The sequence below is a fragment of the Cebus imitator genome, unplaced genomic scaffold (genome assembly GCF_001604975.1).
Source record: "Cebus imitator isolate Cc_AM_T3 unplaced genomic scaffold, Cebus_imitator-1.0 Scaffold177, whole genome shotgun sequence".
NCBI lineage: Eukaryota > Metazoa > Chordata > Mammalia > Primates > Cebidae > Cebus > Cebus imitator.
Window position 1 is genome coordinate 3,600,487 of NW_016107492.1, and position 18,438 is coordinate 3,618,924.

The following is an 18,438-nucleotide window of genomic DNA, read 5'->3' on the forward strand; positions in this document are numbered from 1 at the left end:
TGTGGCCTTGTGGGTCTGAAGAGACTGCCCCTTCCAGGGCTAGCCAATGCCTAGTAATAGGAAAAGACTTAGCTGGCAGTGTGTTTTCACATGCAAACTAACCAATCCAGAACCCATACCCCAACCACCGCCTCTATCAGGCTCTCATGCTCTGGGCCACTATCCTTCTGCTCGAATCACTCCAGGGCCAGGTACTAGACAACTAGAGATAATCCTCCCACCACTGAGCCCACCAAAATTATACAAACCAGACAATTCTAAGCCTACTCACCCGACCTTATTTGTTCCTGCCCATGGAAAACACAAAAGGCTCTCGCCCCTGTTTTCCTTTGGTTCCTTCTGCTTCTGACTGACCCTGGTACTTCCCTGTATGGCCCACGTGTGTCGCCTGCCCCTCTCTTCTTGGGAACTTGAGAGTGACAAACTGCCTTTTCAATAGCAATCACCTCCTGATCTATTGGTCTTACCTTTCCTGAATAATAATAAAACCTATGTTTAAAAATACAGTCTTACAGACTTAGAAGGAAGAGGAAATACTGTTTTTTTTTGTTTTTAGATAGAGTCTCTGTTGTCCAAGCTGGATTGCAGTGGTGTGATGTCAGCTCACTGCAGCCTCGACTTCCTGGACTCAGGTGATTATCACACCTCAGCCTCCCTAGAACTCTGGACTACAGACATGTTTCACCATGTCCCGCTAATTTTTGTATTTTTAGTAGAGACTGAGTTTTGCTATGTTGTCCATGTTTTGCTATGTTGTCCCAGTCTTGAACTCCTGGGCTCAAGTGATCCTCCCATCCTGGCTTCCCAAAGTGCTGGGAGTGTAGGTGTGAACCACAGCACCAGGTGGAGACCTTTCTTTATAGCCACAAAATAATCCCTCTGAAACACACTGGTGTGTTCTGATAAGCTATCAGTCAAAGGAAACCCCACTGTACAAGAATAAGAGTTGGAGAAGGAACACGCTCCAGTGAGCTTTATACTTTATCATAAAACTATTTAAAGCATGCTTATCTTTAAAAATATTAGAGAGCATGTAAAAGTCTCTCTATTTATTGATTTTAATATATTGGAGTAGTGTTTTTGAAAATTCCCTTAAAGTCAAATATGCCTATAAATAGGAAACTTTGCAATAACTTTCTATTGATGGCTCCTTGCCCATTAGAAATATTTGGAAGTTGGCCGGGCACGGTGGCTCACGCCTATAATCCCAGCACTTTGGGAGGCCAAGGGGGGAGGATTACAAGGTCAGGAGTTTGAGACCAGCCTGGCCAACATGGTGAAAACCCTGTCTCTACTAAAAATACAAAAATCAGCCGGGCGTGTCGCACATGCCTGTCATCCCAGCTACTCAGGAGGCGGAGGTAGGAGAATCGCTTGAACCCAGGAGGCGGAGGTTGCAGTGAGCCGAGATTGTGCCATTGTACTCTAGCCTCAGTGACAGAGCGAGACTCCATCTCAAAAAAAAAAAAAAGGGAAATATTTGATTTGGAAGTTATGATTACATTGTTTTACAGATTATTTAAATTACATATTGTTAAGAATTTTGGAGCTATCAATGTGTAAAGAGTTTATATTGTATTGATCATCAATGCTGTTAAAAGTTATTTATTACTTATAGTGATGCGTGGCTATTGAGGGGAACATAGGTAGGCACTGGGATCCTATTTGAGGTCTTCCCTAGTATAATAGAAATAACTTAAATGTTTAAAAAGCAGGAACGATATACGTATTTGAGATAATGACTTTAGGAGGTAAATCCTGTGGCAGGGGCCAAGAATGACAGGCAGTCATATTTTAGCAACCAGGCTGTTCATTCTATTTCCTCAGAAGACAAACTGCATTCAAGATAAATGAGGCAGGGCTCTTGAGCAGACTTGCAGAAAACGTTTATATTCCCTGTTTCTAACGGAGAATCACCTGCTGCCATCTGCTCCTACTCCAGCTGCCAAGTCCTTACAGCTGGGTTCCACTGAGGAGCCCAGTGACTGTCAGAACACCGTGATCTCAGAAGACCACCACCAGAGGAATAAGCACACCCCACAGCCTGCTCTCCAGGCTTCTTCTCTTCAAACAACTGAGGCCTACTTTAAGGAATCTAGAAGTATTAGTTAAATGTTGTGTGAGCGCCCATTATATTATCTGAATCTATACTGCTTTGGGAAGAGTTAGTAGGCAAAATAGAGCTTAGTGTCTAAGGTAAAGAGACATAAAAATGATGGATGGTGCTGTAAGCCACTCCCATATGCTAAAAATCATATTTAGTGTCAGTTTACCAAAGGCCTTTGTAGAAGTGTAACTACGTCAGTATGTATAAACAATTGTTGATGTAGGTTTCCAAGCCTAGCAATGGACTAGATGGATTGAAAAAGTATGAATAGCAGAAATGCTAGGGACAATGGACACAGTGGTCACTGCTGCCTGGTAGCCACTAATCTCATTCTTTCCCACTCACCCTCCCATTTTCTACTCAGATGGTGGGCAGTAATCTCTTGATTTCAAGGGAGGTATGATTTTCCCTAGTCCAAAAGGATAAATCATAACTGCTTCCTTGTCCAAGGTATAGAAATTGAGTGTAGGTCAAAAGAAAGAAGGCTCAGCAAATGAAGAACTTAGTGAGTTTAAAATCTAGAATAAAAGTGTAAAGCTGAAAGAAGGAAGAAAGCAAGGACACAATGTATTAGGGAGTTTAAGCATTTTAGAAAATTAGAGATACTTATCAAATATATAAACAAAGGTTAATCTTTCCCCTTAACTAAGAGAACTTAATTGCATAGAAGTAAATGTGTTTGAACAGACTGGCATGTGCTCTGAGGTCAGTACCTATAATCTCTAAACCTTTTTAAACCTCTTTGCATGTTGAGGTAAGCTAGTTATCTAAAGAATAAACACAGACACTATTAAAGGCTTTTCTTGTCTGTATACACTGAGTATGATTCATCAAATAGGTGACTAACTTTCTAGCCTTTCTACATAGAAGCTGCCCATGGGTTCACATGGATGCCGCATTTGAACACACTGGACTGTAGTCCTCATAGAAGGATGAATGGGCATGTGTTTATAAAGCAGTTATATGAGGCCTTCCTCTACATCCTTTCAGTCATGGTGATAGTCAGGTTAAACTCCTTTCAAGAAGCAGCCAAATTTTAGATTATGAAAAGCCAATATAGTACAGGTTCCTATATGGAAATGCCAATCATTAATTCTTTATGTACCTCAAGTTCCACATCTGTGAAATGAAACATTTTCTTAACCCTCATAGAAAGCATTCAGTGTTAGAGTCAGGTGTTTCTGCTCAGCATAACACAGTGATCTTATATAGACTCTGAAAGCAAGAAACCATGAAGAGAGTATCCCAGGAACTTGGCATTCCACGTGCATGTAGGAACAGGTGGCAATCTAGTTTACAGTGTTAGAATTTTCTTTCTAAACTGACATACTTTAAAAGTGGGACAGATGATTTTGATATTATATGTTATTTATTGTTTTGAATAATTTTAATGTTCATTGCCTTTTAATAAAGTTTATTTTACTTTATAATTTTTTAAAGTCTATGAAAATGCAGATCAATTTTAAATAAAAATTTAAAATTTCCTTTTTTCTTTCTCATTTTATTAATCTTAGCAATAGAATTCAAATTAATTAAAACTGACAAGTACATTCCAAAGGTTGACATGTTTTATTAAGAATTCTTGTTCTTGGCTTCATTTCTGCTGACTCTAATTTTTTTTAAGTATTCTATTGTTCTTTCATTAGACATAAAAACTTGAGCAGTTAAAGTACTTTTTGGCATTCTCTCATAATTATTCCTCATTTTAATGTTTTGTCTTCTTTTCCATTTTAAAATGTGATATCTTTTTCTTCTTCTATTTACACAGTACCAAACTCCTATACTTTTCTCTTTTCTAGAATGTGAGCCTTATGAATATAAATCTCCTATATATTTATTTAGATATTTAAAAAGTATCTCCTTTATATATTTTATGGGTTCACTTAAGTAGCCAACATACAAAACTCACCCATGATTAAGGTATATTAACCCAAGAGCATGATTTTAATTCCTGTTGTAACAGACTCATCGTGAGTAATCCTCTACGTTCCCATTTACTTTTACATGCTCACACAGCTGTTGTATTGTCTTGTGTACACAGCATGTAACGTTACAAAATTCAAATATGCTGATAACAAAAGCTTTATAGGTTGATTAAGTTAATTGTAAGTACACCAAAAGATAGCAAGTATTATTTGCTTTTCTTTTGGTTCTTTCTCTCTCTCTTTTTTTTTTAAATAACACATGAACACACACACACACAGACACACACAAATGGCCAAGTAGAAGTTTTCATTTTGACAAGCAAATACACAGAAAACTCCCACTGCTTCTGTCATCAGATCAAATTCTAAGGCACTCTACTCTCTCAAAGTTTCAGCCACTAAAATAAGTGTAAAGCAAAGAATACACCACAGCAAGCTCTAAACAAATACAGCAATTCAGACTTTTATCAGAAGCAGTTTTTATGTGCCTTCACATTAGCACTGGGATTCTGTATATGAACAGATATATCATGCGGCAGCAGCGATTAACGAAAGAATCCAAGAAACACTGCAGTAGAATGATCACATTTCAGCATGGAAGAATAGCACTGTGTCCAATCTGTTGCCACAATGTGGACACCGTGGAGAGCTGAACGGATCATGACAGAAAACAAGGGCATAAATAAAACCACACACAGTCTAGGTCCTGAATTTGTGGTGATATAAATATCCCCAAATTATCAAACGCAATCAACAACAATACCTGGCAATTTGTCTCCAAATTAAGAACAAAGCACCCAGCTCTCACCTTGCCCAAACATACACTTCAGTGGTCAGTGACAAATGCAGGCTGCACTTGCAAGCTGGGAGACAGAGCAGCTGCTCTGTCCTGAGCCGCTTAAAGCACATTCGAGCCCAACTCAGGTCCTACTGTGTTTGCTCACTGCAGTTTCTCCCATGACTCCATCACCCAGGAATGGAAACCACGGCTCACTCCCCAGCACTAGTGGGCTCCCCAGCTACTAAGCTCAGGTAAAAACGCTGAGTCCTGCAAGGTCACCACAAGGTGACCACAAGCCCAAGGAGTATACAGGGAAGAGGAGGGACTGTCATGGAAAGACCCTAAACTCCAGACACCTTGCCTTTCGAGATTCTGAACTCCATAAATCAGAGCTGGGACAATAAGAGGACAGAGACGCAGTAAATCTGAGAATCCCAAATGGCACCAAGCCAAGCAACCAACCCAGGCAATAACCTCTCTCTCTCTAAATACACACTTGCGCGCGCACGCACACACACACACTCACACACACAGACTTCAGTGTAGCTATTCCAATTGCCCAGACATCCCTCTCAAGCCAAAAAGTTGTTTATTATTTTCAGGTTTCCAGGTAACAGGGCTCAAAGAAGGGTTGTAGAAAATTAAAATATTTGCCAAAATCAAATTAATTCTAAGAGCAAAGTGATTTCTGGCCCATAAACTCATATAATAAAGTCTTGTGTTTGCGTACATACTGGAATTATTCAAACTCCCATATTAAAAAAAATAGTAAAGATGTATTTATTTCAGAGCTGACTGACAGAGTCAATTAAAATTTCTCATAAAAATTCTTATCATATTTTTCAAAATTAGTCTCAATTATGCACATTTTAATTTGGGGGGTCTTTAAGAAGACATTTCTTGCCAAAAAATATAATCACTCTGAATATATATTATAAATAGATACAAACATGTTAATAAATATTTCCCTGTAGAGTCTCTCTAAGTTTTTATTTCTCATATTTTGATCTTCTTAGAAGTGGAGAAGTAACATTTTTTAATCTTGCATGTGCTTTACAAAACATTTCTTCTTCATTGTATACATTTTTTAATAGGTAAATAATGACTTACTGAATTTTACATTGATTGCATGAGCAAGAAATTATTCTGACTCTTTAGACATTTTGTTTTACCTCTTTCTCCAACCACCATTGTTCATTAGCAATTTGAGCTCCAAGGCATCAATTTTGTAATCTATAAAACAGGGATTTGTTACTAGTGCCTGTTTTGTCTTCTTCCTTGGCTGGGGACATGAGGGTGAAATGGGACAGAGTGTAGGAGAAAATGCTTTCTATATGTGCAGTACTTGAAAAAATGCACTTGCTGCATTTCCCCCCTCTATCTCCCCAGTTAGTACTGGGACTAGTAAATTACTTGCTGCATTCTCAAGGAAGGCTTCTTGGGCTTCAAGGAAACTGTTTGTTTCAAGTGGGCTATAAATACAGTTCAAGATTTTATTGAACTGCAGTTCTCTTTGTGGCAGACCTTGAGGGCAGCCACCACATGGCCAGAGTCAGTTAATTGTGAGCAACATGAGCCCTGTCTAGTGTTTGAGGCAGAACAAGACTAGTCGAAACTCTGATAGAAAATGCTTACTTGCATGGCTGTTTACATAGCTCACCTAGTGTCCTGTTGTACTTCTGTGTTTGAGGGGGCTGGAGAAGGGGATTAATGAAGGGGAAAGGTTAGCTATGGAATGCCAAGTTCACTGCTAATTCAGTCACACATGCATTTGGGCATTCATGCTAATTTCCCTACAATTACTTATGCATTATTTAGAGGTTAAGTTGTGGAGAGGGGTGGGGAACAGGAGAGGGAGACAGGTGGAGAACAGGAAAGGAACTAACAGTGTGGCCACCTGTCTTATGAGACCCACAGGGCTGCGAGCTGGGAACTTTAGGCATATTTTCTCAGTTAGCTCTCATAATAATCCTAGGAAATATCTGTTATTCTTATTTTACAGATGAGCATAATTAGCCTGTACACTGTTAAAGAGTGAGTGGTGAAGTTAGAAGTACAATCAAGATCTACATGGCCTAGAATTCCATAGACTGAGTAAATTAGTTAATTTAAAGCTTTTTCAGAAAAAGAAAGGAAATAAAGTGTGGTTTTTATATAGTGTGAATAGGGAAGGCAAAAATACAAGTTGCTCAGAAAACTTCTTGAGCATATTGATTAGGCAAGTTAACTTTTACAGAGTCCACAGATTTTTAGAAAAATAAGTTTTGATTTTTTTAAACAGTGAACTCATTGCAAGATGCAGAGAGAAAAAATCAATTTTTATTATTAGTGCCAATACTTATTTTTTAAATTGAGTCCTGCTTGTTTTTCAATTGAAAAAGCAATTTAGAAGTCTTTCTATATAGTAGACTATTACTCTGTTTTTTCTTTAACATACACACATGCATTATTTTATCTTAAATTTCTTAAATTATCAGACCCTTAACAATGCTCTTAAGGAAGCAAAGCAATCTCTTGACCTCAGATGAAGCAGAAGACTTTTTTTCAACTGCAGTGTGGAATATAGTACAGTAGCCATAATTTTCAGTCTCCTGGGTTTGAAGATGTTAATAAATTGGCAGTTTCTTTCAACAAATTTTATTAGAAAACTAGAAGCAGAATCTGAACTGCAGGACTACATGTGTGTGTCTCTGTTCTACCCTTTAAGTAAGTGTCATTTCCAGCTGTAAGAGAAATATTTAAATTATATCTGAAGTCAGTTTTCAATCATTCAGATATCTCAATTGAAAAATAATAAAAGTGTAAACAGTTTAAGGCACTTTCTTCAAATTATTATACTGCCCCACTAAGGTATTTCTTTACATTTTTCTTTTTCTTTCTTTCTTTTTTTTTTTTTTTTGAGTGGAAGTCTTGCTCTGTTGCCCAGACTGGAGTGCAGTGACATGATCTCGGCTCACTGCAACCTCTGCCTCCCAGGTTCAAGTGATTTTCTTGCCTCAGCCTCGCTAGTAGCTGAGATTTCAGGCACATGCCACCATACCTGGCTACTTTTTCTGTTTTTAGTAGAGACGGGGTTTTGCCACGTTGGCCAGGTGGGTCTTGAATTTCTGACTTCAGGTGATCCACCCATCTCGGCTTCCCAAAGTGCTGGGATTACAGACATGAGCCACCAACCCGGCCGGGTATTTCGTTTCTCAAATGCTACTGCTAGTTATTTCCCTAGTGTAATTACTATGGCAGAATAAAAGAGCACATTGCTTCCTCCCTTTGTCTCTGAACCTCCATGTTTTTTTTTTTTCTCTTTTGGATTTTAAGATCTCAATTTTAGAATCATATATGGAAAAGATACTTGCACTGAAGTTTAAAAGTATGGAGAAGAAAGCATCCAGAAGAATCGGTCAAAATTTGCAATCAATGAGGAGAATAAATAGGATGTTTTGGTTTTCTATTTGGTTCCTGCTACCTTGCCCAGTAATGATACCTTCCTGATGTTTCCTAGAGGCAGTGTTTCATTTCACACAGATACTCAAGAAGGTCTGGCCCAAAGTCCTCATAGTCTTTCCACTTAGAGTAGAACTGGGTTCATGAATGAGTCAGATGTTGTTTCTAGTGTGTGAACTAATGAAGACAAGTACTTTTCTAACACATTTTCCCTGCCACTCCCTCCCATTTGGCTTTTTAATTTAGGCCTTAGAAAAAACTCCAAATGATTAACTTCACAGTTAATACTTATTAACTGTGAAGAGTGAATACTGTCAAAACTCTGAAAGTCATTTAGGCAAAAAAGTGAAAGTAATTCAAAATGTGAATGCTTTTAGCAACCATCTTACACGGATGTTTAAAGACAATGTGTGTGAGGTCTCTTAACTTATTCTAGAAAATGTAGCACAGGTATAGAGTTAAAACCATGACATTGAACACCTCCTGAGCATTCATAGTTTATTGTATTTCTAAATATAATTGTGGTATTTTGTTAGATTAAGTAATATTTTTCTAGGTAGGAATAGATGTAATTCTTAATGCCTTTCCTACCTTAAGATGTAAAGAATAAATGTCTTGCTTTCATTCAAAGCTTCCTAAATACATTCAAGTGGTTTTAGAAAAAGAAAAAGAAGAAAGAAATGAAGGAAAGAAGGAAAGAAGGCAGGAAGGAAGGAAGGGAGAGAGGAAGGGAGGGAGGGATGGAGGAAGGAAAGGAAGAAGGAGGGAGGGAGGAAAGGAAAGGAAGAAGGAGGGAGAGAGGGAGAGAGGGAAGGAAGAAAGGAAGGGAGGGAGAGAGGGAGGATGGGAAGGAAGGAAGGGAGGATGGGAATGAAGGAAGGAAGGAAGGAAAGAAGGGACAGAGGGAGGATGGGAAGGAAGGAAGGGAGAAAAAAAAGAAGGGAAGAAGGAAGGAAGGAACCTGAAGATTATCCCTTTGTGAATTCTGGAGAAGGAATTCCTGGGCACTTAAAGCTATTTTAAGATGTACAAACAAGGTCATTCAACATATTTGAAATCTTTTAAAAATACAGCCTTGTAGTATAATTGCACCCCACCCCTACAACCACACACACACCTAAAACATAGCCATTATAGTCAGGTGGCTCATGGACAGGAAAGGCCCTTAGGCACCCAGCTGCCTGAGCTGAGTGATAACAGTATCAGCTGCTATTCCATCAGAGCACTGCATGTGGGGTTCTGTCAGGAAGCCTGGGACACACAGGAACATAAGTGCTCCTATTTCCATCAACTGAATCCTTGATGACAAGGATTCAGTTGATGGAAACTTCAAAAACATTAGTGTCAATACCCCTAGTCCTTAAATAACTAAATGTACATCCATATCCCATGATGCAATCATACTGAAATTAGAGAACTGTGTTAGGATTTTGTAAGAGATTTTATGATACATTACTGAGTACAGCATATTAGAAAATAGTGTACAATGTGATCCAAACTTTGTAATAAATATTCAGTATATAGAAAAATCTGAAAAATATGCATTATGATATTAGTAGTTTTTATCTCTAGGCAGCGAAATTACAGCAATTTTATTTTCTTCTAGATCTTTTAGCATTTTCTAAATGTTTTTCAATCACTATTACTACAATGTAGTGAAAGAAAGAAAAAGAAAAGAAAGAAAGAGAGACAATAGTAACTCTGGTTCATAATAAGGGATAATTTTTGAAAATTTTTTGACAAAGTTAATTTGCCATGCTTATAATCACTACAAGTGGAAAAATTCCAGTTTTCAGACATGTTATTACCATTACTCTCACTATCTGCATTAAAAGTATTCATGGTACACATATGGTGCTATAATATAAGGAAAATATAGAGTACTTTGGAGTTCACTGATTTTTAAAATATAAAAAGTGATAGAGGGAATATGGCAGGCATGTGTATGTGTGTGCAGGAGTAAGCGTGTATAAACTCAAACACGAAGCGTGTATAAACTCATATCAGTATAAACAGCATGACGTACATTCACGAATGTATAATCATAGTCTTGGGGTAACTGCTTATATTTAAAAAGGACATGGTGAATTAACACATTTATAATCAAGAAATTGTATTGTCTTCTAACATATTATGTTGCATGAGCACATATTTCAGAGAGATCTCTGTAATAGCAGCATAGGTTGGTTTGGAGGCGAGCAGGTGCATAGGGAGAGATTACATTGCTGATGTTACCTGTATCCTATTTGTATTTTTGTTTTCATTCTTTACGTCTTTCTGACGTAACCAGGAGCCAGCTGGTAAATAACTCAGAATTACAAAAAATAAACAACATCGGCTTGTTAATTAAATGGCAAACTCAATGTATGCCAGACTCTGGGGACAGAGTCTTCAGCACAAAAGCCTTAAGCCAAGTCAGAAAATTTGGATTCAGCCTACAATTCACTCATCCACTACTCATTTGTTGGTTTGTTGAAATAACATTTGAGGGACTGGAAAAATAGAAAGACCAAATCCACATCAATTGAACATTTCACTTTTTAATAGTTAAGTCATAGCCACGTGTTTCCTTTTTAAATTGAAACAAATTTTCCTAACATGCATATTTGGAGAAAATGCTCCATCAGCTGACCAAGGCTACATTTCAAAGGAAAGGGATTTATTCTTTAACTAGAAAGTCAACACAAATGAAATCGGAAGTTCACTAATGCTCTTAGATATGATCGAGCTAGAGGCTCAAAAATATAAACGTGATGTTTTCAAAACAACAGTCACCAATAAACTCTCTTAAGAAAAACAGTAAATATTTTTACATACGTTCTATCTTCTGTTGGCCTTTAACCAAACTAACGTGTAGGTTTGCATTATTCCTACTCTTTAACCAGAATAATATTATTCAAGTTATTTTTGGAAGCTGAATAAGGTTTGAATACACTTAAATTATATTTTTATGTAACGATCTGATATTATTCTAAATCTCATCTTAGTTGATTAAAAAGTAATTGAAAATTTAATAATTTATGCCTTCATATAAAAATAATAGGCTGGGCATGGTGACTCATACCTGTAATCCCATCACTGTAAGATGAAGCAGGAGAATCATCTGAGGCCAAGAGTTCAAGACCAGCATGGGCATGGCAACATAGTGAGATATTTTTTTACAACATATTTTTAAAAAATTAAACAGGCATGATGCCACGTGCCTGTAGTCTATAGGCTACCCAAGAGACTGAGGCAGGGGGATTACTCGAGCCCAGGAGTTTGAGGCTGCAGTGAGCTATGACTGTGCCACTGCACTCCAGTCTGGGAAACACAGTGAGACCCTGTCTCAAAATAATCATAAGAGTAAACTATTTGTCTTATGGATTATATTTTATCATTAAAAAGACAAGTTTTTCAGTTTAATCCGCTCAAGATAATGATCATATTTGTTCAAAATTTAGGAATTTACTATGAAGACAAGTTTCTATTTAAATTTAAAGATCTTAATATTAAAGAAAATTATATCTACATGCTTATCACCTGTACACTATGCCTATTTATCTGCATACAAATATAAAAGTGTGTGTGTATATATATATATATATATATATATTCCAATCTTGTTCATGTGTAGAGCTTTATGTGGTTGTAGTCATAGTACACATATAAAATTTTGCTTCATTATTTTGCTTAGAGTATTTTATAAGCATTTTTATTTGTATCTCCAATCTTCAAATGAGATATCAAACACTAAGTAAACTAAACTATAAAACAGATAAATAATTTATATATTTGTTATTTTCAATGCCTGCATAATATCTTTTGAATCAATTTGATACAGTTTATTTATACATTTCTCTATTTGAAAGCACATATTTGTTTCCAGTTTTGTTAGTAAAATTATACTGTTATGCTACTAAGAAGTCTTTTGTTTTTCTACAGATTTCTTTTTTAAGAACTCCTTTTAGAAGACTTTTTAGAAATTTCTAGTAAAATGGATCAGTGGATTAAAAAGTCTATTCTTCTTTGTCTCTCAAAAGTTGAAGAACAATTCATCATGGTGAGTGTTAGCCAAACTCCTCAGTGCCACTGTATGTCAGTTTCTTTTTAAAATTATTATTATTGAGCAAATATGTATTTTTAACTTTTATTTTAGGTTCAGGGGTACATATGCAGTTTGTTATATAGGTAAATTGCATGTCATGGGGCTTGGTATACAGATTATTTCATCATCTAAGTAATAAGCATAAAACCCAATAGTTAGTTTTTTGATTCTCACCCTGCTTCCTCCTTCCATCCTCAAGTAGGGCCTGGTGTCTGTTGTTCCCTTGTTTGTGCCCAATGTTTAGCTCTTCACTGATAAGTGAGAGGATGTGGTATTTGTTTTTCTGTTCCTGTGTTAGTTTGATAAGGCTACTAACCCCCAGCTCCATCCATGTTGCTGCAAATGATGTGATCCTGCTCTATTTTATGACTGTATAGTATGTCGTGGTGTATATGTATCACATTTTCTTTACCCAGTCTTCTGCTGATGGGCTTTTAGGTTGATTCCATATCTATACTATTGTGAATAGTGCTGTGATGAGCATACACATGCATGTGTCTTCACGAGAGAACAATTTATATTCCTTTGTATACGTACTCAAAAATGGAATTGCTAGGGCAAATGGCAATTCTACTTTCAGTTCTTTGAAAAATTGCCAAATTACTTTACGCAATTGCGGTAATAGTCTGTTCTTGCATTGCTACAAAGAAATACCTGAATCTGGGTAATTTACAAAGAAAAGAGGTTTAATCAGCTCATGGTTCCACAGTTCCATAGGCTGTACAAGAAGCATGATACTGGCCTCTACTTGGCTTCTGCAGGGGCCTCAGGAAATTTTCCATCATGGTGGAAGGCTAAGGGGAAGCAGGTGTGTCTTACATGGTCAGAGCAGGAGCAAGAGAGGGGGTGGGAAGGTGCTGCACACTTTTAAATGACCAGATCTCACAAGAACTCACTCACTATCACGAGAACAGCACCCAGAGGAAAATCTGCCCTCATAACCCAATCACTTCCCACCAGGCCCCTCCTGCAACACTGGGGATTACAACTTGACACAAGACTTGCAATATAGTAGACCTTTCTTAACAATGGTATGTTAATAAATTTGTACAAAATACATTTTTTTATTCATTTTTCTTTTCTCTACCATTGCAAATTTTGACAAAGAGAATTAGAAAAATAAGGAAAACCTAACTACCACCAAGAATCAGCAACAAAGGCGGAAAAATTACTGGAATAGGAGTCAGCCAGATTCAGCCATTTCCCCAACTGAGCAACCTTGGGTAACTCACCTTCCTCTCTATGTTTCAATTTTCTTAATTGTCAAATGAGACTGCAATCAGATATTGGATGTGGAAAATAAGATGTAAACTGAGGATCTAAAGAGTTGTCATTATATGACAGTCTGCACTAAATTTTACACATTTGGCATTGCACTGATTTTTAAATGAACTCCATGAGTTTTACTGCCAGGCAATTCTAAGTGATAACACAATATAAAAGCATGTGGCCATCAGCATATACCAATATTGATTCATAATGCAAAGGACAGAGGAAGGATGTGTAAAAGTTGAATTTATAAACATTTCCATACAGCTTTTGCAGCTGCACAACTTTTCAAACTGGCTAACCAATGGCTTTTAAAAAAGCTATCTCTTCTGAAAGCTACATTCCTCCCTAAGCCCTGTGATGTTTCTCTTTAAAACACTACAAAACAATGGCAGTCTGTTGTGAAGCAGGTTGCCGTGATATCTTGGGAGAGAAGAAAAGACAAAGAATGAGGAAGTGGGCACAGGCAATAGTAGGTGCAATAAACATAACTACTCACAACAGGGAATCAATAAATGTTAACTTAAAATAGAGAATAAAAGAAAATGATTTCACTGAGAAGGAAGAGGACTCAGTGTAGAGAAGAAATTTTAAACTGGAGCCTTAGTTCTCTCCAATGAAAATATATCTAAAACAAGTGCCTAAAGTCCTTCTCACTAAAGTCCTGACTGTTGTGGTCGGCAATATCAGAATCATAGGGATGCATTTAAAAGGACCAGGTGATACCTAGTTGAGGCCCTTTTGATGATCAATCAATCACTCTCCACTGGGGTAGTGAACATTTCTTTCCTAATTTATATGGTTTCAAATTACACTAAAATGGTCAAGAGAATGAAAAAAAAATCTATTTGACATCAGAAGTCAAATACTTTGCCTTCTTCACCACTTTTCTGAAGAAAAAATACTGATTATAGACTGATGACTTAGTGGGTATAATTATTTTTAATATCAGCTTGTGTGATGGTTTTGTGTGAGTTTGAGAAACAATTTTAAGTATCTTCGGTGGTTTGGGTGGACAGGCCCTTGGCTCTCATTTTGTCTTGTTGCCACTATGTGAGACATGCCTTTCACCTTCTACCATGACTGTGAGGCCTCCCCAGCCACATGAAGCTGTAAATCCAATAAACTTCTTTCTTTTGTAAATTGCTTAGACTTGGGTATGTCTTTATCAGCAGCAGGAAAATGGACTAATACAGGAAACTGGTAACAGTAGAGTGGGGTGTGGCTAAAAAGATACCCAAAAATGTGGTAGCGACTTTTGACCTGGGTAACAGGCAGAGGCTGGAACAGTTTGGAGGGCTCAGAAGAAGACAGGAAAATGTGGGAAAGTTTGGATCTCCCTAGAGACTTGTTGAATAGCTTAAGCCAAAAGCCTGATAGCAATATGGACCCTGAGGTCCAGGTGGAGGTGGTCTCAGGTAGAGATGAGGAACTTGTTGGGAACTGGAACAAAGGTGACTGTTGTTATGTTTTAGCAAAGAGACTGGTGGCATTTTGCCCCTGCCCTAGAGATTTGTGGAACTTTGAACTTGAGAGAGATGATTTAGGGAACCTGGCAGGAGGAATTTCTAAGCAGCAAAGCATTCAAGACGTGGCACGGGTGCTGTTAAAGACATTCAGTTTTATAAGGGAAGCAGAGTATAAAAGTTCAGAAGATTTGCAGCCTGACAATGTGATAGGAAAGAAAAACCAATTTTCTGAGGAGAAATTCAAGATGCAGAAATTTACATAGGTAATGAGAAGCCAAATGTTATTTCCCAAAACAAGTAGGAAAATGTCTCCAGGTTATGTCAGAGGTCTTCATGGCAGCCCCTCCCATCACAGTCCCGGAGGCATGGGAGAAAATGGTTTCCTGGGCTGGGTCCAGAGTCCATGTGCAGTGTACAGGCCAGGGTCTTGGTGCCCTGCATCCCAGCTGCTCCAGCTGTGGCTGAAAGGGGCCAATGTAGAGCTTATACCATGGCTTCAGAGGGTACACGCCCCAAGCCGTGGCAGCTTCCACATGGCTTTGAGCCTGTGAGTGCACAGAAGTCAAGAATTGGGGTTTGGAAACCTCTGCTTAGATTTCAGGAGATCTATTGAAATGCCTGGATGCCCAGGCAGAAGTTTGTTGCAGGGGCAGGGCTCTTACGGAGAACCTCTGCTAGGGCAGTGTGGAAGGAAAATGTTGGGCTGGATCCCCCACACAGAGTCCCTACTGGGGCACTGCCTCGTGGAGCTGTGAGAACAGGGCCACTGTCCTCCAGACCCCAGAATGGTAGATCCACTGACAGCTTGCACCAACAGCCTGAAAAAGCCACAGATACTCAATGCCAGCCTGTGAAAGCAGCCAGGAGGGAGGTTGTACCCTGCGAAGCCATAGGGGTAGAGCTGCCCAAGATCATGGGAACCTACCTCTTACATCTGCGAGACCTGGATATATGACATGTAGCAAAAGGAGATCATTTTGGAGCTTTAAGATTTGACTACCCTACTGGATTTAGGACTTGCATAGGGTCTGTAGTCCCTTTGTTTTGGCCAATTCCTCCCATTTGGATTAGCTGTATCTACCCAATTACTGTACTGCCATTGTATCTTGGAAGTAACTAACTTACTTTTGATTTTACAGGCTTACAGGTGGAAGGCTCTTGCCTTACCTCAGATAAAACTTTGGGCTGTGGACTTTTGAGTTAATGCTGAAATGAGTTAAAACTGTGGGGGACTTTTGGAAAGGGATGATTGGTTTTGAAATGTGAGGACATGAGATTTGGGAGGGGTCAGGACAGAATGATATGGTTTGGCTGTGTCCCCACCCAACTCTCATCTGGAATTGTACTCCCATAATTCCCACATGCTGCGGGAGGGACCCGGAGGGAGATGTTTGGATCCTGGGGGCGGTTTCCAGCATGCTGCTCTCATGGTAGCGAATAAGTCTCATGCGATCTGATGGGTTGATAAGGGGAAACCTGTTTCATTTGGCTCTCATTCTCTCTCTTGGCACCACCATTTGATACAGGCCTTTCACCTTCTAGTATAATTGTGAAGCCTCTCCTTCCACATGAAACTATAAGTCCAATAAACCCCTTTCTTTAGTAAATTGCCCAGTCTCAGGTACATCTTTATCAGCAGCATGAAAATGGATTCATACATTTTCTTACCACAAATATATATCTGGGTTGAGAATATGTTGATTAGCTTGAGTGTGGTAATCATGTAATCATTTCAAAACAACAGATTTTATGCCATAAATATAGACAATTTTTCTTTGTCAATTATACCTCAATAAAGCTGGTAATGGGAGAAACAAAATATTAAAAATCAAATAAAATTGTTTTTTCATAAATAACAGAAAAAGGATATGTGAGATCCCCATCAAGCAGGGCTTATAATTATTTAGGCAGTTTTCACTTTGAATAATTATACTGTAACCCATAGATAAGACTGTATCCATGAAAAAGACTGTAGGAATTTTACAACTGAGGACACTGTCACCTTCAGACAAGATGTCCCTCACCCGAATTCATGTAGATGTTGACTATCTGTGTCAGGCATATAAAAAACTATGAGATTCTCTATTTGGATATTATTTTACTACAAAGTTTTATCGCATGCTTCCCACTCAGGTAATTAGGCCTTTTCCCTCCACCCTCTATTATGATAGCTCCATTGGTTTAGATAACCAAAGTAAAGCAGTTTATGGAGAAATTCAAATGAACTGCTTCCCTCTTGCTCCTGGGTACCCCTCCTATGTGAATGCTGGGTGCACGGAAGTATATTAAGGTAGTTACTATTCTGTTGTGGTCTTCATAAAGAGTAATACTATTTCTGATTGTCATCCAATAATCAGAAATAGTCATGCTTCTAATTCATCTTGGAAGGAGGTACTTCCTTCATCCTGGAATAAGATACTTCCTTGAAAAAGAAAATAAACTCAGAAGAAGACTCTCAAGGGGGTGAAAAAAGCAACTGCTTTCTGGCTCACAGACATATGTCTAAGCTTTGAGGAATGTGAAAGTATTAGAGGAGTCTCCTAGGTAACAGGTTCTAAGATAGGTCCCCAACCACACTGAGAAAGAAATAGGGCCATGGTGTAATTGAGGCAGGTGACCCTGGAGAGTAGGTGGTTATTTCATGGCCAGATTATTTAGTTGCTTGTTATCATCCTTTGCTTTCCCTGGGTCTTTTGAAGAATCCAGCCTGTATCAGGTGTTCTATTGGCTATAATCAGGAAAGCTGTATTGACCAATTATGAAAGCAAAAAGCCCTGTGAAGTCATTGTGGCGATGAAAGCAAACAGCTAATGGGAACTTATCTCCCGAAGGGAAGACAACTCTCAAGGAAACCAGGGAAAGAGAACTGGAGCTGAATCTCATGTGAGACCTTTCTATTATTCACAACCTGCAGAATCTGGGTTTTATTGTTAAGGCTAGGAGTGGTTTCCTTAACACTGGAGATTTTTTTAAAGGAAAAATACTGCGTTAGAGTTTCTAATGTTGGGTTAGATTTTATCTAGATTCTGAATGAAGTGTGAATTAGTTTCTTTCTGGGGAAATTAATGGATGGCATAAAAATCATCTTAAAAGCTCAAGATATCACTGTCATAGTTACTAAAATCCCCATAAACCTACGTTCGAAATGTACCTGACAAGCATTAAGATTTATTTTAGTTAGTTATTATCCAGTAATCAAGCTATGAAACAGGTATGACAATAATTTTTTTTGAAAAGTGACAGGTTCTCACTTACTAAGAGCTCTGATACTATCAGAAAACACGTGTATTTTTTATTATTATTTTTTTGAGATGGAGTCTTACTCTGTCACCCAGGCTGGAGTGCAGTGGTGTGATCTC

General features: G+C 38.1%; 1 protein-coding gene across 4 annotated transcripts in view; it reads right to left on the reverse strand.

The window, feature by feature from the left end:
* Positions 1 to 18,438, reverse strand: part of ARHGAP24 (Rho GTPase activating protein 24) — a 270,266-nt gene that overhangs the window by 161,625 nt on the left and 90,203 nt on the right. Inside the window, exon 1 of one of the 4 annotated variants that reach the window (XM_017545158.2) lies at positions 4,841 to 7,670. The exons of 2 other annotated variants lie outside the window; for them this stretch is intronic. In XM_017545158.2, coding sequence (XP_017400647.1) covers positions 4,841 to 4,853 — 13 coding nt within the window. In that variant the 5' untranslated portion in view covers positions 4,854 to 7,670. Of the gene's footprint in view, positions 1 to 4,795; positions 7,671 to 18,438 lie in introns of those variants that run through there. One more of the 4 variants, XM_037744512.1, reaches the window with a different exon arrangement.